Source organism: Taudactylus pleione, unplaced genomic scaffold, assembly GCF_031769625.1.
Source record: "Taudactylus pleione unplaced genomic scaffold, aTauple2 ptg000242l, whole genome shotgun sequence".
Classification (NCBI taxonomy): domain Eukaryota; kingdom Metazoa; phylum Chordata; class Amphibia; order Anura; family Myobatrachidae; genus Taudactylus; species Taudactylus pleione.
In genome coordinates this window covers 10,424,638-10,449,138 of record NW_028284644.1, presented here as the reverse complement: position 1 = coordinate 10,449,138, position 24,501 = coordinate 10,424,638, and the positions used below count along the sequence as shown (strand labels likewise).

At 47.1% G+C, this 24,501-nt stretch overlaps 1 protein-coding gene across 2 annotated transcripts in view; it reads left to right on the top strand.

The window, feature by feature from the left end:
* The first annotated feature begins 9,231 nt into the window (after positions 1 to 9,231).
* Positions 9,232 to 24,501, top strand: part of LEMD1 (LEM domain containing 1) — a 150,437-nt gene continuing 135,167 nt past the window's right edge. For both annotated transcript variants that reach the window (XM_088479660.1, XM_088479659.1), the window contains exon 1: positions 9,232 to 9,434. In XM_088479660.1, coding sequence (XP_088335786.1) covers positions 9,234 to 9,434 — 201 coding nt within the window. In that variant the 5' untranslated portion in view covers positions 9,232 to 9,233. The remainder of the gene's footprint in view (positions 9,435 to 24,501) is intronic.

The window sequence follows — 24,501 nt, the reverse complement described above, 5'->3', positions numbered from 1 at the left end:
GCCAGAGGCCGGGGTAGAGCATCGGCTTCAGCTGCCTCCAGCTCACAGCAGGATAAAGCGGCTGCAAAGCCTGCCGCATGATGTTCTCCCTTCTCATTAGGGGGATTCCAGGGTCGGGGCTCGTCTCCTACGTTTCAGGGACATTTGGAACCAGTCTTGTCAAGACGCCTGGTTTTGGGACGTCATTGTTCATGGCCTAAAGCTGGATTTCAGGAGTCAGCCGCCTCCTCGTTTTTTCAAGACCGGTTTACCGCTGGTTGCAGAAAAACGATTAGTAATCCAGGAGGCAATACAAAGACTTAATGTCTCAGGTAATAGTGAATGTTCCTACCCACCGGAAAGGACAGGGGTTTTATTCCAGTTTGTTCGTGGTGCCCAAGCCGGACGGCTCCATGAGGCCCATTCTCAATCTCAAGGAGTTAAACCCTCATCTTCGAGTCTTAAAATTCAAAATGGAATCTCCAATCTGTGATAGCGGGTCTCGAGAGAAATGAGTTTTTAGTATCCCTCAACATAAATGATGCTTATCTCCATATCCTCATCTGGCCTCCACATCAGGCTTTTCTTCATTTTGCTGTACTAGACTCACATTTTCAATTTCAGGCCCTGCCTTTCAGTCTTTCGTCAGCGCTAAGGGTGTTCACAAAGAGTATGGCAGAAATGATGGCCCTTCTGCATCGTCAGGGTATTGTGATTGTTCTACACTTAGACGATCTCTTGATAAAAGCCTCGTCAAGGGATCGCCTGTTAAGGGACAGTCACCTAACGCAGAGTATTCTCTTGCAACACGGATGGATCCTAAATTTCGAGAAATCCTCCCTGATCCCAACACAATGCCTGCTATTCCTGGGAATGATACTCGACACAAGGGAACAAAAAGTATTCTTGCCCCAGGACAAGGTTTCCTCCATTCAGCACCTGGTGCGCATGGTTTTACAACATCGCTGAGTGTCTGTACATCTCTGTATCCGTCTTCTCGGGAAGATGGTGGCAGCATTCGAGGCGATACAATATGCAAGATTTCACGCGCGTACTTTTCAATTGGATCTACTTTCCCAGTGGTCAGGAGCCCACCTGTTTCTCCATCAGAGGGTCCTTTTGGCGCCTCAAACACGAACATCCCTCGTTTGGCTGAATCCCTCCCACCTATTGGCGGGAAGAAGGTTTGCGATGTGGGATTGGATACTTCTCACCACGGACGCGAGCCTGAGAGGGTGGGAAGCAGTGACCCTGGGGAAGCATTTTCAGGGGCACTGGACTCAACAGGAAGCCAGAATGTCCAGAAATGTTCTGGAGTTGAGAGCAGTGTTTTATGCCCTCCAGATGGCGCATCCCATATTGAGGGGGTCAGGTGATCCGAGTTCAGTCGGACAATGCCACGGCGGTGGCATATATAAACAGGCAAGGCGGCACAAAAAGCAGAGCCGCAATGAGGGAGGTAAGCAGGATTTTGCTTTGGGCAGAGGAATTCGCAATAGCGATTTTTGCAATATTCATACCAGGGGTCGAGAACTGGGAGGCCGACTACCTCAGTCGACAGGACATCCATCCGGGGGAATGGTCACTCAATCATCAGGTATTCCATCAACTGACTGAGATGGGGCTGTCCACAAGCCGATCTCATGGCATCAAGATTAAACCACCAGTTGCCAGTCTTCTACTCCAGGACAAGAGATCTTCTGGCTGCGGCGGTGGATGCACTGACAGCTCCGTGGCGATTCCATTACATATACCTCTTCCCTCCTGTTCCACTTATTCCACGCTTACTTCAAAGAATCAAGCGGGAAGGGGTCAAGGTACTGCTGGTAGCACCAGATTGGCCCAGGCGAGCGTGGTACTCGCAAATACAGAATCTGCTAATAGATGAGCCGTGGCCCCTACCCCTTCAAGAGGATCTTCTTTTGCAGGGGCCGTTTGTTTATCAAGACTTCGGCTTCGTTTGACGGGTTGGCTACTGAAAGGGCCGTCCTCCGAAGCAAGGGGATTCAGTCTAGCGTGATTCCCTCTATGACTCGGGCCAGGAAAGAAGTCACCTCTCAGCATTACTATCGCATATGGAAGACATATGTTGTTTGGTTCGAGAGACGTAATTATCCTCCGTCAGTCAGTCAGTCAGTCAGGGTATCGCGTCTCCTCCTTTTTCTCCAGGCTGGTCTAACAGCGGGCCTTTGTCTTGGTTCCTTGAAGGTACAGATATCCACGTTGTCTATTTTCTATCAAAGGAAATTGGCCTCGCTCCCGGATGTTCAAACCATTTTCCAAGGAGTCGTCAGAATTCAGCCTTCTTTTGTACCGCCCACTGCACCTTGGGATTTGGACTTAAGGTGCCCACACACATAGCGATATTTTACACGATCTGGCCTATTCCGACGAATCATGATGACAGATCGTGTAAAATATGGCCAAATCGTGAGTCCTAACTGGTCGCACATCGCATCATCAGATCTGCCGTGCAGTAGGGCAGATCTGACAATCTGGGACAAAATGCACTGGGGGAAAAAAAAAAAAGTTAAGCACGATAGATGTTATGCTTTTTTTCTCCAGATCGTGTGTAGGAGCTGCCAGGGGAGAGTTCAGGGGAAATCGCACACATCGTGGGATCGTGTGCAGATCGGTATGTGTGTGGGCACCTTAAGTCTTAGCTTTCCTTCAGTCTGAGGCCTTCGAGCCATTGCCCAGGGTGGAAATTATGTACTTAACCTGGAAGGTGGTTCTGCTGTTGGCACTTGCTTCAGCAAGGCGAGTGTCAGAACGAAGTGCTTTATCCTGTCGCCCTCCCTACCTCATTTTCCATGAAGATAGGGCAGAGCTGCGCACTCAGAAATCTTTTCTTCCCAAGGTGGTGACTGGTTTTCATATAAACCAGCCGACAGTGGTCCCAGTATTCAAGGATGATTCTCCAAATTCAAGATTATTGGATGTCGTCAGAGCTCTTAGGATTTAGGTGGACAGGACTGCATCCCTCCGTAAATCCGATGCTTTATATATTGATTTGGCCCGTACAGGTTGGCCGGCTTCCAAACGGACCATTTCAAGATGGATTCGCCTAGCTATCAGAAAGGCTTTTGTGGTGGCTTCCAAACAACCACCTAGTACCATTACGGCGCATTCAACGTGCTCGGTAGGTACTTCATGGGTGGCTGCTCGGGGGGGTTTCCTTAAACCAGGTTTGTAGAGCAGCTACTTGGTCAGGAAAGCATACGTTCTATCGTTTTGATACATTTGCAGCCTCCGCTTCAGAGTTTGGCCGTGCAGTGTTGCAGGGCTCTCAGCGCTCTCCCACCCGGGATGTAAGCTCTGGGACGTCCCCATTGTACTGAGACTCCAGTGTCCCCTAGTGGATGAAGGAGAAAATAGGATTTTGGTACTCATCGATAAATTCCTTTCTCTGATTCCACAGGGGACACTGGACGCCCACCCTGCGCTGTTCTTCCTGCATTGTTACTGTTTTTACAGGTTCACCAGTTTATTTGCATTTAGGTAGTCTGATTGGCCTGTTGTTTTTTTTTCTGTGAATGTTGTGTTATTACATGTATGTGATTATCGTAGCTTTTCTGTCTCCTTTTCCTTACTTCCAGCTCCCCTCGGGCACAGTTATTTTTAGACTGACCTGGTGGTGGGGGGGTATAGAGGGGGAGGAGCTAGCTACTATTAGTTTTTTTTTTTTTTTAAGGTGTCGGCTCCCGGTTAACCCACTCCTATACCCCATTGTACTGAGACTCCGGTGTCCCCTATGGAATCGGAGAAAGGGATTTATCGGTAAGTACCAAAATCCTATTTTAGATTTGTCAGTTCAAAGCACCCTCTTCCACTGTTCCTCAATCCAATCCTTATGCTTCTTAGCCCATGCGTACCTTTTGCTACAATTTAGCACGTAGAAGTGGTTTTCTTACCACAACCCTACCACTAAGGCCATATTCCTGCAAGCCCCTGGCCACCGTCCTATCGGACACACACTGAGAATGACTTTTCCGCAACTCCCTTCCTCTTTCCAGAGCGGTAATGTGTGTGTAGTGTGTACTGTGGGGTGTATGTGTATATGTGGTGGTGTGTGTATTGCATGTGTGTAGCATTATTATGTGTATAAGTGGCACTGCCACCGTGGGCATTTATTATGTATACTGTATAAGTGGCACCGCTACCGTGGGCATTTATTATGAGTATAAGCGGCACGACTACTGTGGCCGTTATTATAGTATACTAATTTTTTGACACATTTTCTATCGATTTTTCCGGGTTGCATCGGTACGGAAATAATATATTTTGTTATTTTTATCATACTCCATTCATACACAAGTAGCAGAATGTACGATAAACCAGCTTCTTTTCAATTTCAGGGGGTGTGCTCAGACTTTTGCCAAGTAATGTGGGAGTGAATAATTTTTTTTTTTTTTTGTATTAAAAATGTCAATAATTTACAATATACAAAAGGTGTGGGGGTAGACCTTTTTAAATTTTATTAATAATGATAATTTTCTCCAGGAAATATGTTTTCACTTTATTATTGGGACATCAGACATACCCTGCGTAGGAGATTAGTTAATTTTTTTTAAATAATGTTCTACTGGGGAAACGCAGCCTGCATTTACGTTAGAACTGGTTCAATGTTTATGGTAATAAACTACATTTCACACAATCCATTGCAAAGTGGCATCCAGTAGAATCACTTAACAGTGTCTGTCTCTCCTCTGTGACAGCATCACCATGCTGCCTGGTTGCATCAGCTAGATTTGGAATCTTACATAGGCTGCACAGAGCTAAAAGCTGCAGACTAGGTAATACAAAATGTAATTTGAAGTAGGAAGGGGCAGTCCATTCCCTAAGTTGCATAGCAGTGTCTGTTACCCAGAGCTACTAAACTAGAAATGTTACTCCATAGGTGGCTAGGTACTGCTATAACTTTTAATGGAAAGCTCACAGGTAGTGTTATAGTGACAAATATGTTTGGGCATAATATATTTAATCAAACCCTTTTGCTTTAAAGTGGAAATATACTTTAAGGTATCCCCTCAAATTCCACAATAACTGTCACATTTGTCATGTGGGAGCATATCTGAAAGCTCTGGTGGTTCAGTGATCTTACCAAAACACCAGATACATTCAGGCATATGTAAAGCAGTATTCCAGTGTTCACATGCATGGTCATATGTGCTCATTATTCAACCAGATTTATTAAGTACCTTAACCAACACCAGAAAAATTCCTATTAAATGTTTATTGGGATTAGGTTTTTTTTTGGGACCCTTATACACTGCAATGTACAGCTAGGTAGGTATACACCTCATTGGCCACAAGAATATAAACTTGTACGGGAACCTTTTACAGTACTGGCATAACTGCAGATGATATAGAGAACTAGAAACTAGGCCAGTGGTTCCTAAACTGAGTGCGTGGCACCCTGGTGTGCCTCAAGTTAGTGGTCCAGTACCAAATAAAATCATTTTTAGTCAGCGTGATAGGCAAAACCAGTACAAGAGGCTCCTAATCAAAAAATGTGGACAAAAAGTGCAGCCCTGTGAACCACCGCATAACTGACCCCTAAGGGTGACGTATAAGCATCATTTGCATAATTTAATTTTGGCTGAATTTTTCAATAAGAATATTTTAGCCCAGGGGTACCAAGAAAAAAATGCAGATTCTCTAGGGCGCCGTGATTGTAAAAAGTTTGGGAACCACTGAACTAGGCAGTTACTGAAACGGTGAGTTTCCAACAAACTGCTGAAGGCCACATTAATTTAACTTTGCCGATTCAGTTCTTCACCTGTGACATAAAGAACCATTTTGTAACATTGGATTTAAAGTGACAATTTTAAAACCTGGTGTTTTGGATTTGACTATTTTTCAACCTAAAACACCATGATAGATAGATATATATCTATTTCCAACATAATGGGCACTTGGAAGTAAACAGATAAGTTTACATAAAATTGTGGTTGTCTGTTTAAACATGGTGGGGTGATTTAGAGGTGGATGCAGGCAAAGCATCGGACGCAAAGTGATCGGCAGACACTGGGGGAGGGTGCATGGATGGGGCTGGCAGGTCAGAGTTAACGCACTGCCTGGTGTGGTCACAAACAATACAACCATACAAGATAAGTGGTTAAAGATGAATACACATGACATATCCAAATCCTTAGTATTAGGTGATTGCTACTTATATATTGGAAATTTATCTCTTGTTTCCTCAATTTTGGAGTGATACCCATAGGCAGCACGGATGGTGTAATGGTTAGCATTGCTACCTCACAGCACTGAGGTCTTGTGTTGGAATTCAACCACTGCCCTAACTGTAGTTTGTATATTCTCCCTGTGCTTGCGTGGGATTCCCCCAGGTAACATAAACAATTAACCTATATTAATTGGCTTCCAATTTAAAAAATAGCCCTGGTATATATGTGTACACATGTGGTTGGGAACATAGATTGTAGGCTCCACTGGGGCACGCACTGATGTGAATGGCTAAATATTTACTGTAAAGCTCTGGAATATGTGTGCGCTATATAAATGTTAAAAAAATAAATAGGTTGCGTGTAGCTGAATAAATTGGCCAGTGTGGAACAGAAAAGGTTTTCTGAGCTGACTATGACTACAATTAGCTCTCGTAATTGACCGAGGAGTGAGGGTGTCAACTTGCCATATTTGTATTTGCTGGGACATGGGGATAGATCTTTGTTGTATTTAAGAGATGTGCTTAGGTGCCTACTTGTAAATGAGCAGCTTTTAGGTAGACTTTTTAAATGTTTGGATTAAAAGGTTTGAATTCATTATCTTAGGCAACAAGCATTGAATTTGGAAGATACTTTACAGACCTTGTGTTATCTACATTAAGAATTTTAGATCGAGGAGGGACAGCCAAGACAAAACTGCATTGCTAGATTACACTGATCAATTTGATGTGCAACATTTGTACATCTGTGTGCGACTGAATCTGTGTAGAAAGTGCTCTTATGTGAGTGTTCTCTTCTTTTTCTCAGTTGTGCTTCTTCTGCGACTTTGTGTAAAACCAATTAGCCATTAAAGTCACAGCCTATCGTCACTGGTACACTTTGGCTTTAAAGAAAAGTACTGTATGCTACTCCTGAGTCTCAGTTGCATCGGGGCATCTCGTGGCTTATGATGACTCAACTGTAAATAGCAATATGGAGTAAATTAATGTATGATGGACACAATTAATTTTGAAGGACAAAGTTGGGAAAACTTACTTGCAAACAATTGCATTCATTTAAACTAGTAAAAAAAAGAGAACATGCAACAGAAATTTTATTTGCAGGTTTTATTAAACCTATGTGTAGAATCCTGATTTTAGTGTTTTGGAGAGATGGATTAATGCAGAAGCAAGAACAACAATGTGTTGCTTGGTGGTGGTTAAAAAAACGCAAAACACTTTTGCCTTCTGTTCTCTTGTATCAATCACAAAAACACTTTATTTTACCATTTTGGGTAGATCTCTGATGACTAAGCAATCTAATGGCATTCCTGTAAATATAGTTTTCTGGGAAATATACAAGGTATAATTTGTGTGGTTACTGCATAAAAAAATATTGATATTAAAGCTGTAATGTGACCAGCACAGGGGAGAGAAAAGCCTTAGATGCAAAGGAAATAATGTGTGGTTGTGGCTGCCATTGACAAGGTAACCTATATATCCTACTTTTAAAGTCAATATCTCCTAATCAAATTACTTGAAACAGACTCTGATGTTTGATCTCCAAGACATCTTGATAACTGCTACATCTTAAAAGTACACACTATACAGATAGTGTTCTCCCCAGGCTGTTTTTTTGCGGGTGAACCACCTGGCACTTTGGGAGCCTACAAGTGGGGCCAGTATCTGGGAGCTGTACAAAAAGAACAAATCCTACAGACTTTGCAGGTTTCTGATAATCAGACGACTGGGCCTCTAATAAGAAGAGAATTAATATATAATATGGTATTTCAAGTTCAAATCATTATAAGGTCAGGGTATAGAACATTTTATTATTGCGAAGGCCCCCACCCGGCTACTTCTTGATGCCACCTGGCTGAAAAACTTTTCTGGGGAGAACACTGCAGATATACTGGATCTGCAGATGATGGTCGTTCATACACACTGAACGGCCATCATCAGTGTCTGGCCGTGGGTGCCGGCCCCCTCTCCATGGCTGCCGCTGTGTGTGTACGGGCGGTCTGTAGACACACTTGCTGATGGACAGATATATTTGCAGACATATCTTTCCATCGGCTGTGCAGCACAGCCAAAGCGATTTGTCAGTGAACCACGATCACCGACATATCGCGGGTACACACTGGCCGACTTGCAGCAGATATATTGGCCGATCAATTGATCTGCCAATATATGTCAGTGTGTACCCAACTTTAGTTCTAGGTTCTCAAGGAGACCTAGTAGTTGATTCAATTTGACGCGATAGTCGTGACCGCGAGTAGGTGCTGCTATATGCTGCACTTACGATAGTGCCTTGCAAGTGGATTTTTGTGTGCAGACCCATCGGGCTGTGAAAAAAAAATCCTCAAGTCTGGGGGGCAGAGTTGCAAGGCTGTTGGCGGCATTTCCAAGCTGTTACAACTACATATCACCCCCCTCACGGCTAATTGAATTGACCACCAAGAGTCACTTAAAAACCATGGATTGCATCTGTTGGGCAGAACACATTTGCCTATTACAGAATTTTAAAAGCTGTCATGTCCATGGCCCGAGCAATTTATTTAAAAAGAACAGTGCTGTGATATGGTTGATCAAAGCAGCCTCACTTTGGGTTTGTGCACAGAGTAAACTGCAAATCAATGCTCTGTATAGATGTTAGCCTGGAGGGTCAGACCATTAATGTATGCTTAGATTTGTCACACCTTGTACGCAGCCACCCCAGTGAGCATTTGCAATCAATGTACAGTTACAAGGGCATTTATATATCTAATGGACTGTGAAATGTTTTACACTTGTACAAATACAGAATGTGGTCGTGTCTATGCATTGGTGTATTTTAGGGCTTTTCTCCTCTGGTAGCTGCCTGAATGATAGGCCTAAACGATCTGTCTTGAATATACTGTAGATGTACAGTTTGTCCTTGTTCTTACTATTATCATATAGTATTGCATTTACATTTGGATGACCAACAACCATCCCAGAGCTTGTAATGCTTCTTTAAATAAAGCAGGGTCGCCAGTAAGCAGTTTGAATTACACATCTAGCAGCTGTCTGACATTTCATTGTAGGTTCATTCTGACCGGTAGCAGTCATGCCAGGCCATGCAGGAGATCCGTCTCAGTTCTCCAAAGATGAATTAAAAAGTGTGTTAATTTCTCATAATGTGCCATTGCCTCAGGGCGATCAGAGGAAAGCAGCCTATTTGCAGCTATACCTTAAGCACATTCTCCCCAAAGACAAAGAAGCTGCTGACTTTTCAAGCGATGATGAGGATATGTTGTCGGAGAATGATGTAAGTGCTGTGTGAGGAGCTGTGTAGCATGGAGAGTTGTTTGTGAGCAATGTAAAACATGAGCAAAAGCGAAGGAGATCACACGTGCACAAGGGCAATTCTGTAGGTAAAGTGCAGATTTCTGCAGCTTTGCACCTGTTCTGACTCCCTGTGTATTGTTACACTGTGACTTGTGCATTATGTGTAAATGACTTCTGCATTGTACACTACACTGGCAAGACAGAAATGAGAGATTGCTGATACAAGCAGAGCATGAGGTTATTGGTAAAAATGAAGCATGTCTGCTATTACATGTGTTCAGAGTATGGCAATCATCACAATCTGGTGCACTTGCCAGTTACCTCAGTGTCAGATGCCACTGTGTCATGACATGATCTGTTAACCTGGAAGAAAAAGGTTATAGGTTTCTGTCAGTCAGTGTGTACCCAGCGGTATGTTTAAAACTTCCCTAAATGGTGAGAATCCCTTTTACAGATCCAAAACTTCTGTTCTCCCATGTGTCATCTATTGAGTATGTCAATCGATATTTTACTGTTATTTATTTAGAACGGCTTTCTAAATATTTAATCTGTCATATTTACTTTTTCTCTTATGGTGCATACACACGATCAGATTTTTTCTTCAGATATGGACAATAACGATTTAAAAATCGTTCAGTCGTTCATATCTGAAGGAAAATCGTTCATATCTGACATGCCTGAACGATGGACGATCAACGATGCGCGTTCCCGTTTGTCAGATAACGATATCTGACATCTGATGGGTTTGCAGTCAGACTTGGACGATTCCATTCATTTTAATGCAGTCAAAAATCGTTCAATCGTTCAAATCGTTCAAATCGTTCAAAACTTTGGTCAAATCGTTCAGATCGTTTAATCGTTCAATCGTTCATCTGACAAATCTGACCGTGTGTACGCTCCATTAGAAACTAAAATATAGTTTGTGTTTTATTTTCGTAAAAGGTAAAACGATTATTCAATAACTTTCTTTCATTACAGTAAACCTAGCCCACCTACTTCACTACTTGTCAAGTTATACAGTAGGTACCTGATTTTCGTGGTCTTGCTGGATGGGCAAGACCCAACCTTTAAGAAGGCATAGAAAGTAAAATAGCTTATTGTGTCAGGTACCTATAATTACTTGTAAAAGTTAATTGAGTGGGATATACTGTACTAAAAGTAAATGATGATTTACTGTATATTTAAAGAAAACATTTACAAAATCCTAAAGAGTTTCCATTGGGTGGTATCCATAAGATAAATTAAAACTGCTATATTTGGTGTGTGCCATCCTAATGCCTAACTGTTTAGTGCAGTGTTTTCAAACCTCAGTCCTCAAGGCACACAAAACTAGGTACACACTGGGCTGATTTGCCAATAATTGGGCAATTGATCTGATTTACTGTAAAGTGTGTAGGTTTGAGCGTTTTGGCATTTTGCCAATATATGGTTCAAAAACTTCCACAAACTCATTCTTTGGATTATCTGATCGGTCAGCCAAGACAGAAAATCTTGGCCTCAATCTTCTGGTATCGAGCAATGTACAGTATGTGCATTCTCCTATATCTACTCATATTTCCTGTTTTCCAGTGACTAAATCATCCTCCTTGTGGATGTACATATGCAAAATCAATGTGGTGTGGCCGAAAATCGGTAACTTCTAATAAATAGCATAACATGTCGCACCGATATTGGGGCTTTCGGGTTGCCGGAAGATCGCTCAGTTTGTCAACCAGTTTAGAATCGGACAGTGTATGCCTAGCTTTACAGTCCAGGTTTTAAGGTAATGTGCAACATACATCAGTGACGAATTGTTGCCGTTCACGGTTCAGGGCACCTGTGAAATCCAACATGTTGGATTTACCTGATTTGCCAATCCCGGACAAAATATGATCCGTATCATCAGATTGGGAATTGTCAACATGAAGAATTTCCACAATAGATTGCCGATTATCAATGGCCACCGACAGGCGCTTCTGGTTGCGTCGGAGAAATGTCAGTCTGATGTATACTTGAAATGGATACTTGAACACAGGTGGCTTTATTTGTACCTCAGTCAGTTTGAGTTTAGCATCTGTGCTCAAGCATGGGTATCCTTAAAACCTGGACTGCAAAGCTGGCCACAATTCTAAAGATTATCTTTCCAACCAGCCAACTGGTTGATCAGTTGCAACGAAAATCTTGTAAAATGTATGGGAGCAAATGACAATCGTCTGGTCCCAAATGCTGGAAACCGTACACAGATACTAGTACTTTATAGTTGTGATAGGTAGGTCTCTGTAGCCTACATAACTAGAAAGCAACCAGGAAGGAGTGACTCTGATCTCAGAATTAATCAGAGCTGGCATGTCAAACTGCAACATTAAGATTTTCAATAAAATGCATGATTTGCAAATTTTTATTTTTTTCTGCATTATGGCGGTAAAATTTTACGGTTTTTATTTCTTGAATATGTGTGCAAAACAGTATTCGTTAAGGGGATTTTTTGTAGTTTAGTGATTAAAATAAATATTAGTAGAGAAGAATATAATGTGTATAGTGCAACTGTTTTTGCTTTGTAGTAATAAATGAAAGAAAAAAAAAAACAATTCTGCAAGCACCCTGAAAGTATTTTGCAGCCATAGAGCCAAAAGGGTTATCCAGTAAATTTAATGTACTGTATATTGAAATTCCACTGAAGGTAAAGGTACTGTGTTGGACGGAATTTAAGGTACAATGTCCATGTGTGCGACACTTGTGGATCTTGCATATGCAACTTTGTTAATAATGCTACAAGCCCTTCTCTGATGTACAGCCGTGTGTCTGAATGTGCATGGACTGAGACTCCCACTTTGAGCATCTTTAGACGCTGAAATACTGCATGGTGAATCTTTGGACACAAGCATCGGTCGTACCAGCAAAATTGGGATGTAGTTTGGAAGCAGACTGTCTAAATGCAGACCGCCGGCTTCCAGACTTTCTAATCCCGGCGTGGTACTAATGACAGGCATCGAAAACTCGACGCCTGTCGTTAACCAGATGCCGGAAGACCGACTCCCTGCATACTGAATGAAGGTAAGCCAGGCGCGGACAGCCGCGGGGGAGGGAGGCTTGGGGGCCTTGGGATCCAGTGTTAGGTTTAGGGCTCCTGGGGGGACTTAGGGTTAGGTTTAGGCTAGGGGAAAGGGGGTTAGGGTTAGGCACCCTAAAGGAGGGTTAGGGGGTTAAGTTAGGTTTATACTTACCTTTAGGACGATCGGGATATTCACCCTTGTCGGCCTGCCGCTGTTGGGATTTGCATTGCCGGTGGTAATACCTACTACATCCGCAAAATTTGCTTCAGCCCTTTGCAAGGTGCGGATTTTTACTTAGATTAATGGCCTCCAATGTGAATTATTTAAGAGAATGAGTTTGCAACTAGTTCAGCAGCACGACTTAGAAGCACCCATAATATGGACCAGAGTAGTGCATTTGAATAGACCCCTCCCAGTGACCATCTAGAAACGCCCTGCCCATTTCTAATCTACTTCGGATACCATCTGCCTCAATCACAACTGCACCTCTATGTACACACCGTTTACATGCATGTACTGGCCAACACATGCGCAACTGAAAAACATTGTCCGTTTGTGTAAACCTTGACATTGTGTGTGACTCAGAATCCGGCCCTTTGTGTCTAAATTGCAACCAAAAAAGGTTCTCGGATAGGTGCATGTTACTTAGCTTGTAGAGCTGGCTATAGCAAAATGCACACTGCTTGTCAAGGAGTATCTTCACTTGGTCTTCTCCTGGAGCAGACAGTAATGTGTGGTGGTAAATGCTAAAGTGTACAGTACAATAATGTGTGAAATGTGTGCACAGTTTTATTAATAGGTAAGCTAGTTCTGTCATATAAAAGGATATTGAAACCAGAGAGAACTACAAAATGATAGTACTAATTAGGTTCAAATCAATACAAACATCCATTGCTTTCCCCTTTAAAGATGAAATGATCCTGACGTATGGCAAGATAATGGCATGGGAGTCCTTCTCTACCCTGGCTGCACCTTCTGTGTCATATCCTCTGAGCCCTCTCTCTCCTGTGTAATATCTTCTGCCTCTTCAACGCTATTCATCTTTGTGTAGCAGTCTTGTTCTGTGCTTCGGGCCACAGCCTCTACTTCCTAGATATCGTCTCCGCTTTGATCCCCCTCTTTCTCTTCCCTGACCTTCCATTCCTTCTCCTAGGTGACTTTGATATTCTGCTTGGCAATCCCACTGAAGCTGCTGCTTCCAAACCATTCCTATTTGACTTTACTCAACGGAGCTCCTCCACCTCCATAAGTCATACCTTGGATTCTAGTTTTCTCTGACTGCTGCTCCATCTCTGACATCACAAACTACTCCTTTCCTCTATAACCAAAACTTTATCGTCTTTAGCCTCTCCCAAGGTTAGTCTTGCCAAGTGCAACCTTGACATGGCTTATTCTCCTACTCACTGGTCTATCCCTAGCCTGCTCAGACCAAGCTGTCTTACCTCTACAACACCACCCTCACCTCCACCCTTGACTCTGCTAACATAGCTCGCACTGGTTTCCTCCATTTCAAATTCATACACTCTAGCATATCTCTGTCCTAACCCACACTAAACAATCCCCTCTCAATTCTCCACTCCTCGCCACCTTTACAGGCACTCATTTGTGTTCTCTCCATCTCCCCCTGAACCTTGTTCCCTCCCATCTCTCCAGAAGCCTCTTCCAACCAGTGAACCCTTGTTTCACCCGTCCTTAATAAACCATTGCTTGATCCAGACTCTAGAGGCTGATAAAAAAATGGGAGATGAGCACAAAAAGTGTAAGCGTAAAAAAATTAGACTCTTGTATTTATTATTAACAAAGTATATATGTTCTCCTATTTTTGCTTTTTCTATTTTTATATACACGTGGAACCAGGCTTGGACAACATGTGGCTAGATAGATAAATAATAATTTTGGCACTCTAAAGTATACAATACCAGCTGCCTGGGTTCATTTGGGAATAGAATACAAACTCCCAGGTGACAAAACTGCGCATACAGTAATCAACATATTGCACTCCAGGGTTTAATGCAAAATGCTTATATTGTATCAGTAGCCCAGAAACGTTGATATAAGCATTTTGCATTAAGCCCTGGAGTGCCGTGTGGTGATTACTGTATGTGCAGTTTGTCATCTGGAAAGATTACTTATGTCTTGTCTATCTTATGTATAAAGCTTTCCAATTTTTGCATGCACCAAGTTTTCAGTACTGTTCCAATCATTCATGCAACTAACTGCATGTTGACTTTATGCCCTGCGTTTTACAACCACACCTCTAATGATGCTTATAGACATTGAGATTGTGCTCCACAGATAAAAAATGAAACCAGAATTGTTTGCATTCTGTTTTATTGTCAGTTTGTGAGTGATTAAGTTTGTATTGTAAAAACTCTAAATAATGTTGCTGACCTGTGCGTATTGTGGTGCAGTGACTACTGCCTGCTTTTCACATGCTTGTGGGTGTGTATCTTTGAAATATATTCCCTTTTGTTTTAACCCAAAGGCTTATATACAATTCAGTTTCAGTCCTTTTGACAAATATTAATACAAATGTCAGAATTCCCTGTAAGGGGAATGAGCTTTGGATAGACTCATTAAATCTGGCGTTACACTTGGGAGCAATTTCTTGGGCTGACAGGCAGGGCAGTAGGTCACAGAGTGCAGGGTTGTTACCAAGCAACAAACCCCTTTGTGGAGAATGTTGACAGATTTCTCAGACTACAGGAAGACAGGTGTCGCCATCCACTGAATGTATTCTGCAAATTACCTGTTTATCATTTGTTTGGTGAACCCATTTCAACTTTTCAGGGATTTTATTTTAAATACAACCAGAATTGTATAAGCAAGATGTAGTATTTGGTCTGCTTTGTTTGCAATGGCTATCTGTGACCATTTGACAGTTTGCATTAAATACATTGTTCTGTATTTATGCGTGTGGCAAAGAGCAAGTACTTTTGTAGGCATTTATGCAAAGTTGGAGCACCTTTCATGGATGCTCAAACATTGTTTTCTTTTCTACTTCAGGGTCCATAGGGTATCCACAGGATACCTTGGGGTATAGGTGTGACGTCAGTCGCAGGGCACCAAAGAGTTAAGCTTTCAGCCTCCCAGGATGCACTAGGTCCCCCTCCTATACCCCGCCCCCGGGCCAAGGCACCTCAGTTTAGTTTGGTGCCCGGCCGGAGTCGGGTGCACCTGTTGGAGTGGGGGCTAGAAGAGCCCCTGAAGCTTTTTCTTCATGCAGCTGTGGCTGCACATCTGGATGAACAGCATGGACAGTCAGTCCTGACGTCCATGCTGTCTTCCCTACACCCCGCCGGTACCAGAACGCCGGTACTGATCCGGGGATGCTGGTGGGCGTCTGGGGTCACAGCTAGCGGTGACCCCAGATGCTCCGGACCATGGCCGGATTCAAGGGGGACAGAGGTAAGCAGCGGGGTCCCGCGGTGGGTCCCCGCTGATCACATGGTCCTAAGTCCCCAGGCAGGGGGCTCCCTGGGGACTGGCTGCAGCGTGGAGCCAGGCGACCAACCTGCGCTTCGACTACCCCCTGGGACAGCGGACCGCAGCAGAGCGGTAGCGCTGCGGCGTCCCAGGGGTTAAATGCATGCCAGGGGAGCGCGCCTTCCCTGTCTCACAGCCGGCGCCTCCCCCGCTGCACACAGCCCTCTCTGCATGCTGCCGACTGGTCCTGTGGCAGCGCTCCTCCCCCAGGCCAGCCTCCTCTCTGCTCCTCGGTGGCCATCTTCTCCAGAACGCATGGTGAACGCTGCTGGAAGCGCTGGACGGAAGCATCGTGGTCTGGGTCCCCCCCGCATACCTCTCCTCCGCTGTGGCTCAGGTCTGTGTATGCAGCGCTGTGTCCTACCAGGCCCTGTGTCTGTGTAGTTGAGTAATCAGCGCTGTTAGTGCAGGAATTGTTATTTCTTTGCATTGTATGTGACTGTGCTAGCGCTGCTGCCTGTAACTTTTCTTCTCTAAACTGTCAGCTTTATTACTGTCCCTGTTCTTCTGCTAAAGCCCTTGCGGTGCGGTGCTGCAGGGTGGTCTCTCGCCTATTTAATACTTAATTGGTGAGAGAGGTCACATATGTGGTGCCATCATGTCTGAAAGTGATTTTCCCCTCCGGCTACAGTGTACCACGTGTAAAGTACCGTTAGCGGAGGGGGAGGGTAGCGCGGAGGGCCTTTGCCGGCAGTGTTTGTCCATGGCGCGGCCTATTACGGTTACAGCACCGGTACAGGAGCCGCCCTGGGCTTGTTTCGCTCAGGCGTTAACAGCTTTAGTGGGCCAGTTAGCTCCGCAGCCCGCGTTTACCCCGAGGGGTTTGTCCCAGCAGTCTGTGGTGTCGTCACCCATGCAGGGGTTCCCACGACAATTGGTGGTACCCCACAGTCTCCCTATTTCCCCGCTCCCGGGTTCTCAGGAGCCAGCGTGGGTTAACTCCCTGACGAGTTCTGTACAGCACTTGTCGGACGTGTTGCAAGGGGAGTCTGTGATGCGGCCTCATAAAAGGCCGGTGGCGTCTCTGTCCGCTCCTTATGAGGATGACGAAGGGACGTCTGATGATGGGGAGATTCTGGATCCTTACGATCAGGGACCTCTCCATACTAAGGACGCTGATGCTAAGTCCAAAGTATATATTCCTGGACTTATTCGGGCGGTCCGCACAGCCTTGGTGATTGAGGACGAAGTTCCCCCAGCGGCTAAATCTAAGTATGCCTTTTTCAAAGATGTGAAGGGCGATGCCACAGTCTTTCCTCTTTCGGGTCAGTTGGTGGACCATTTAGAGGAGGCGTGGAAACAACCTGGCAAAAGATACCAGCCGCAGAGACGCCTGGCGGTGGCTTATCCGTTCGCGGATAATTATTTTGCTAAGTGGGAATCTCCTCCACAGGTGGATTCTCACGTGACCCGTCTTGTCCGTAGTGCCACATTGCCGATGCCATCCATGTCCTCCCTTAAGGATGCTACGGACCGCAAGGTAGAAATCTGCCTGAAGTCCGCTTATTCCCTTGCAGGGGGGGCAGCACGACCGGCTATGGCCATTTGCTGGGTTGCCAGAGCGATGGAGCGCTGGGCGGATTCATTAGAGGCTTCTTTTGAATCCGACTGTCCGGCCGAACAGGCGGAGTTGATTGGCAATCTCCGTGATTCGGCCACCTACATCAACGAGGCGGCTCTAGACATTAGTACTCTGGTGTCTAGAATTTCTTCAGCAGCGGTAGCTGCTCGTCGCACCTTGTGGCTGCGATCCTGGAAGGCAGACGCAGATTCCAAGAAAGGTCTGGAAGCGTTGCCGTTTACCGGAGAAGTTCTCTTCGGTCCGGATCTGGATAAGATTGTGGCCACGCTGGCGGCAGCCAAATCTGCTTGTCTCCCGTCGGCCGCTGCTCCTTCTGGTTCGGGACCATCGTCCTTTCGGTCATCTAGGGCCCAGGGCAGGCCCAAACCACAGTCGTTTCCTCGACAGGCTGGCCCTAAGAAATCGGTCAAGCCCCGGAAGCAGGCATGGAGTACCAGACGTCCGGCCCCCAAGCCAGATGACAAGCCTGCGGCCTGACGGTCCGGGCCTCCCTTTGGGCGATCCCAGGGTGGGAGGCCGCCTGCTACAGTTCGCCCAGTGTTGGTCGACCACTACGACAGACACTTGGGTTCTGGAGGTGGTTTCCCACGGATACGCCCTCTCCTTCCGGCACAGACCCCCGGCTCGCTTCTTCACCACGGGTCTCCCATCAGACCGGAACAAGGCTACGGAGCTGCGGAAGGTATTGCACACTATGCTCCAGGCTGGAGTTATAGTGGCGGTTCCATTCTCCCAGAGGGGCCAGGGTTTCTATTCAAATCTATTTTTGGTACAGAAACCCAATGGGTCATATCGTCCGATTCTCAACCTCAAAGCACTCAACAAGTCTTTGCGGGTCCCGAAGTTTCGGATGGAGACCCTACGGTCCATCATTCTGGCGCTGGAACCTGGGGACTACTTGGTGTCATTGGACATACAGGACGCTTACCTGCATGTCCCTATTCTTTGGCGCCATCAACAGTTCCTCAGGTTTGCAATCCGCAGCGACCACTTCCAGTTTCGGGCGTTACCTTTTGGCCTGGCAACAGCACCACGTGTTTTCACCAAGGTGATGGCGGTCATGGCGGCTTCTCTGCGGCTGCAGGGAGTCCGCATGTTGCCGTATTTGGACGACCTGTTATTGGTGGCAGGATCTCCAGAGCTCCTGTTACGCCACTTGGACCTGACCATTGCACTGCTGCAACGGCACGGCTGGCTAATCAACTGGCAGAAGTCCACTCTAATCCCGTCTCGGAGGATTCTGCATCTTGGAGCCTTATTGGACTCGGGACAGCAAAGGATCTTCGTGACGGAGGACAAGATCTCTGCTTTACAGTCAAGGGTGCGCAGTTGCCTGCACAGCCGCCGGGTGTCCTTACACTCGGCGATGAGGTTACTGGGCTCCATGGTGTCGGTGTTCGACATGGTGGAATACGCCCAGTTTCACTCCAGACCTCTGCAGCACCTGATCCTGTCCAAGTGGAACGGGCTGACTCAGTCTTTGAAGTCCCAGACGATTGTGCTCACCCAGGAGGTTCGCCTGTCCCTTGCGTGGTGGTTACAGACGACCCACCTCAACAAGGGACGTCCGTTCTGGGTTCCAAATTGGGTCCTATTGACAACGGACGCCAGTCTTCGGGGCTGGGGAGCAGTTTCGGGTCCACACTTGTTCCAGGGCAGGTGGACGCCGACAGAAGCGGAGCTTCCAATAAATATCTTGGAACTCCGTGCGGTCTTCAATGCTCTCCAGCAGGCACAGCGGTTTCTCCAGGGTCGCCCGGTGCAGGTCCAGTCGGACAACGCTACCACCGTGGCCTACATAAACAGGCAAGGAGGAATTCGCAGTCGGGCGGCTCTCGTAGAGGTCTCTCGGATCCTGGTTTGGGCGGAGCGCAATCTTCCGGCCATATCAGCGGTCTTCATCCCGGGAGTGCTAAATTGGGAGGCGGACTTTCTAAGTCGCCAGGACGTTCATCCGGGGGAATGGTCCCTGCACCCGGACGTTTTTCAACTACTGGTGGACAGGTGGGGTCTTCCAGAAATCGACCTCATGGCGTCCCGGCACAACAACAAGTTGCCGGTGTACGGGTCTCGCACAAGAGACGAAGGGGCGTCTCTGGTGGATGCTCTGTCCGTCCGGTGGACGTTCCGGTTCGCATACCTGTTCCCTCTGGTCTCCCTTCTTCCACGGGTAATCCGGAAATTCAAACCGGAAGGAGGGACGCTCCTGTTGATAGCTCCCGCGTGGCCCAGACGGCACTGGTTCTCAGACCTTCAGGGTCTGTCCGTGGACATTCCTCTGCGGTTGCCGCTACGACCGGACCTTCTGTCTCAGGGTCCTTGCCTTCACCCGGACCTGACTCGGCTGTCTTTGACGGCGTGGCTGTTGAGACGGCCATGCTGAGGTCCCGGGGGTTTTCCACCTCTGTGGTGCGTACCATGTTACGAGCTCGGAAACCGTCTTCCGCGAGGATATACCATCGCGTGTGGCATACGTTCTTCCAGTGGTGTCGACCGAGAGGTTATGCACCGCGGGAGTTTCGTCTGTCTCGGATTCTCGCCTTCCTGCAAGCGGGACTAGATCATGGGCTTCGCCTTGCTTCTTTGAAGGTACAGGTTTCGGCCCTATCTGTCTGGTTTCACCGTAGGATTGCTACAATCCCGGATGTGCGCACCTTTATGCAGGGTGTTCTCCGCATTCAGCCGCCCTTTGTTCCACCTGTGGCGCCTTGGGATTTGGCTGTGGTCCTGAGGGCTCTCCAAGGACCGCCGTTTGAACCACTGGGCTCAGTGGATCTTAAATGGCTAACAGCTAAGACTGTTTTCCTTCTGGCCATTGCTTCGGCCAGACGTGTTTCTGAGTTAGGGGCTCTTTCTTGTAGACCCCCTTTCTTGGTTTTTTATGGGAACAGGGCAGTGCTCCGCACTCGGCCCGAGTTTCTTCCCAAAGTTGTTTCCCAGTTTCATGTTAACGAGGAAATAGTTGTTCCGGCCTTTAACTCACCGGGTCTTTCCGTGGGTGAGGCCTCTTTGGATGTTGTGCGGGCCTTAAGGACTTATGTTGACCGCACTTCTTCGTTTAGGAAGTCGGACGCTTTGTTTGTCCTCTATAGCTTCCGTAAAAAGGGTTGGCCTGCTTCAAAGCAAACTTTGGCAGCCTGGATCCGTATGGCTATTTCTGAAGCTTATCTTCATGAAGGCCTACCGGTTCCTCCTTCTCTGAAGGCTCATTCCACTAGGTCTGTGGGTCCTTCGTGGGCAGCTCGACGTGGTGCCTCGGCAGTTCAGATCTGCAAGGCTGCTACGTGGTCTTCTGTCCATACCTTTGTGAGGTATTACAGGTTTGACACCTTCGCCTCTCAGGATGCTTCCTTCGGGCGGCGGATTCTCCTTTCTGCACAGGAGCGTCCCCACCCTTAAAGGATACTGCTTTGGGACATCCCCAAGGTATCCTGTGGATACCCTATGGACCCTGAAGTAGAAAATATGAGATATGGTAAGAACTTACCCTTGTTATCTCTATTTCTACGAAGTCCATAGGGTTCCACAGGACTCCCGCCCTGTCGCACCTGTGCTGCAGATGGGCTTTGCTCTGGTCACCGGTTTTCCGTCTCCCTCTGGTGAGAATGTGATTCTTGTATGTGTCCAGATCTTTGTTCTCTCTCTTCCTTCTCCTCCTTCGGCCTATGGCTTGGTAACTAACTGAGGTGCCTTGGCCCGGGGGCGGGGTATAGGAGGGGGACCTAGTGCATCCTGGGAGGCTGAAAGCTTAACTCTTTGGTGCCCTGCGACTGACGTCACACCTATACCCCAAGGTATCCTGTGGAACCCTATGGACTTCGTAGAAATAGAGATAACAAGGGTAAGTTCTTACCATATCTCATATTTTTTGCATATTGTTGCGCCATTAAGAAAAGTGTTTGTTTGTTTTCTTCTTCAGGGTCCATAGGCTCCACAGGGAGACCTTGGGATATAGGTTGGGAACCAAATCCGAGCACTACGCAGTTAAACCTTTCAGCTCCCAGGTTGCACTGGGTCCACTCTCCCTATAACCCCGCCCCCAAGCCAGAGGCCCCTCAATTAGAGTAGGTGCCCGGCCGAAGTCGGGTCACTGTTATTGCAGAGGGGGCTGCTTAAGCTATTTTATTTCATTTTATTTTTATGATCTCCTGAGTGCGCAGCAACAGACTGTTCATTGGACTTCTGTGCTGCCGCGCAGTCACCCCGCAGGCAGCGCGACGCCAGTTCTGATCTTGGGATCTCGGTGGGATCTGTGCTAGCCGGACTCTGTGGGCTACCCGGGCTGCTGCCGGATCTACGGGGACAGGTAAGATCACGGATCACCGCGTGTTCAAGCAGTCTGTTGCCTCCGGTTGTTGGGAACACACCAAAGGTGCTGGCAGTGGCAGCAGCCCCCCCCCCATGTACCCCGCGCATCTACTAGACCACCAGGGACTTAAAGTTCGGTAGCGGAAGCCGGCGTCCCGGCGGTTAATAACCGGCCAGGGTAGGCAGCCTTCCTTGTTACAGCAGTTCCTCAGCTCAGCACGCCTTTCCAGTCTAAGGTCTGGCTTTGCTGAGTTGCTTGCTCCTTGGGTGGCCCGAGGTGGCTGCTTCCTCTGAGGTCTCCGGCAGCCATTTTACTCTGTGGTGCATCGCAGATCTCCTACATCGCCTTTGGGTCAGTGTACACAGCGCTATAGCCTCCCTAGACACTGAGTCTTGGGCAGTTGATTGTAGTGCCATTTGCAGTATATTATATTAAATGTATATATATTTCTGCATTGTATGTGACTTATGCTAGCGCTGACTGTCTGTGCTTTTTCTCTCAACTGTCAGTGTATATCTATCCCTTTCTACTTCAGGGTCCATAGGGTATCCACTGGATACCTTGGGGAATAGGCGATGGTGGCATACAACGGGCACCTCAGAGTTAATTTTTCAGCCTCCCAGGATGCACTGGGGTCCCTCTCCTATACCCTGCCCCCAAGGCAAATCAGTTTCGTAGGCGCCCGGCTCAGTTGGATCACCTCTTCAGAGGAGGGCTGTTGGACAGCCCCTGAAGTTTTGTCCAGCCGCTTTTGCTGCAATGATATGAGCAGGCAGCATGGACAGGCTAATTAGAGGTCCATGCTGCCGCTCCTTCACCCTGCCAGGCCAGAACGCCGGTACTGATCCGGGGATGCTGGCGGGGTACCAGGGTCTCAGCTAGCGGGGACCCCGGTATTCCAGACTGTTGCCGGATTCACAGGGATGCAGGTAAGTGGCGGGAACCTGCTGTGGGTTACCGCTGATTCACAGTCTTATTTGTCCCTAGGCAGGGGGCTCCCTGGGGACAGGCTGCGCGTGGAGCAAGGTACTGATCCTCCGCTTCCACTAGACCACCAGGGACACCAGGCTGCAGCAGTATGGAAAATGCTCCGGCATGCCAGGGGTGTGCGCTTTCCTTGTCTCACAGGTGGCGCCTCCCCCGCTGCACAGTGCCTTTACACAGCAGTCTGGCGGGCTGTGGCAGCGTTCCTCCTTCCGGGCCTGTCTCCTATCAGCTCCTCGGCGGCCATTTTAAAGAAGTGGTGAACGCTGCTGGATTCTGATACAGGGGGCATCGCGGTCCGGGTCCCCCGCATACCTCTCCTCTGCTGAGGTCAGTGTATGCAGCACTGTTTCCTACAAGGCTCTATCTGCGTAGTTGATCATAGTGCTTGTAGTGCAGATGATTTATTTCTGCATTGTATGTGACTATATGCTAGTGCTGTCTGTACTTTCACTTCTGACTGTCAGCCATTTTACTATTACCTGTCTTTCTCTCCCTTGCGGTGGTGTGCTGCAGGGTGCTTATTGCCTCTCAGTTAAAATGAAGTGTTTTTCTGTGTGGTGCGTCACATACACATCGTTTACACTCATCCTGTGGACAGGTAACATGATTATTCTCAGCTGAAACGTACCACATGCTCAGTACTGTAAGTGGAGGGTGATGTGAACACAGAGTTTCTCACATTTATATAGTATATGTATTTGTGAGAATTGGTATTTATGCAGTAAGTTCCTGCGGCTTGACAAGCATCAGACAGGACTAGTATTTTGCTTTACTACTATAATGTGTATATATGTATGAATATACAATGTGGTCGCATTATACCCAGTGCATGCTGTGTGCTATTACCATGCGGTTGTGCCTGCAGGTATGATGTACACCCTGCTGTTCCACTCTACCTGTTAGTTACAAGACAGGTATGTGGGGATAAACTGCTAATTCTCCCTCCCTGGTAGTTCACGCAGCTTTCACAGTAGTGTCTTTCTCTCTCTACCTTTGTACAGAGACTGACTACTACCTCCAGTCCATGTTGCAGGGATTTCCCTTAAGCCAACATGGGGCACGCTTTAGGCGAAATCCACATATTGCACCCTTTCGCCTACTCTTCGCTTCGGAGATGAAGTTTTGCGTGTATGCCACGCTAGGTAGGCGGTCTGGGATTTGCCAAAGCAAAACTTTTTTGCCTGCGTTATACTTTCTACATCAGGGTCCATAGGGTATCCACAGGATACCTTGGGGTATAGGTGATGACGTCAGGCATCGGGCACCATAGAGTTAAGTTTTCAGCCTCCCAGGATGCACTAGGGTCCCCCTCCTATACCCCGCCCCCGAGCCAAGGCATCTCAGTTTCGTTTGGTGCCCGGCCGGAGTCGGATGCACCTGTTGGAGGGGGGCTAAGAAGAGCCCCTGAAGTTTTCTACATTGCAGCTGTGGCTGCACATCTGGAAGTACAGCATGGACAGTCAGTACTGACGTCCATGCTGTCTTCCCTACACCCCCGCCGGTACCGATCCGGGATGCTGGTAAGCATCTGGGGTCACAGCTAGCGGTGACCCCAGATGTTTGGGACCATGGCCGGATCTAAGGTGGACAACGAGGTAAGCAGCGGGTTCCCGCGGTGGGACCCTGCTGAACATGGTCCAGAGTCCCCAGA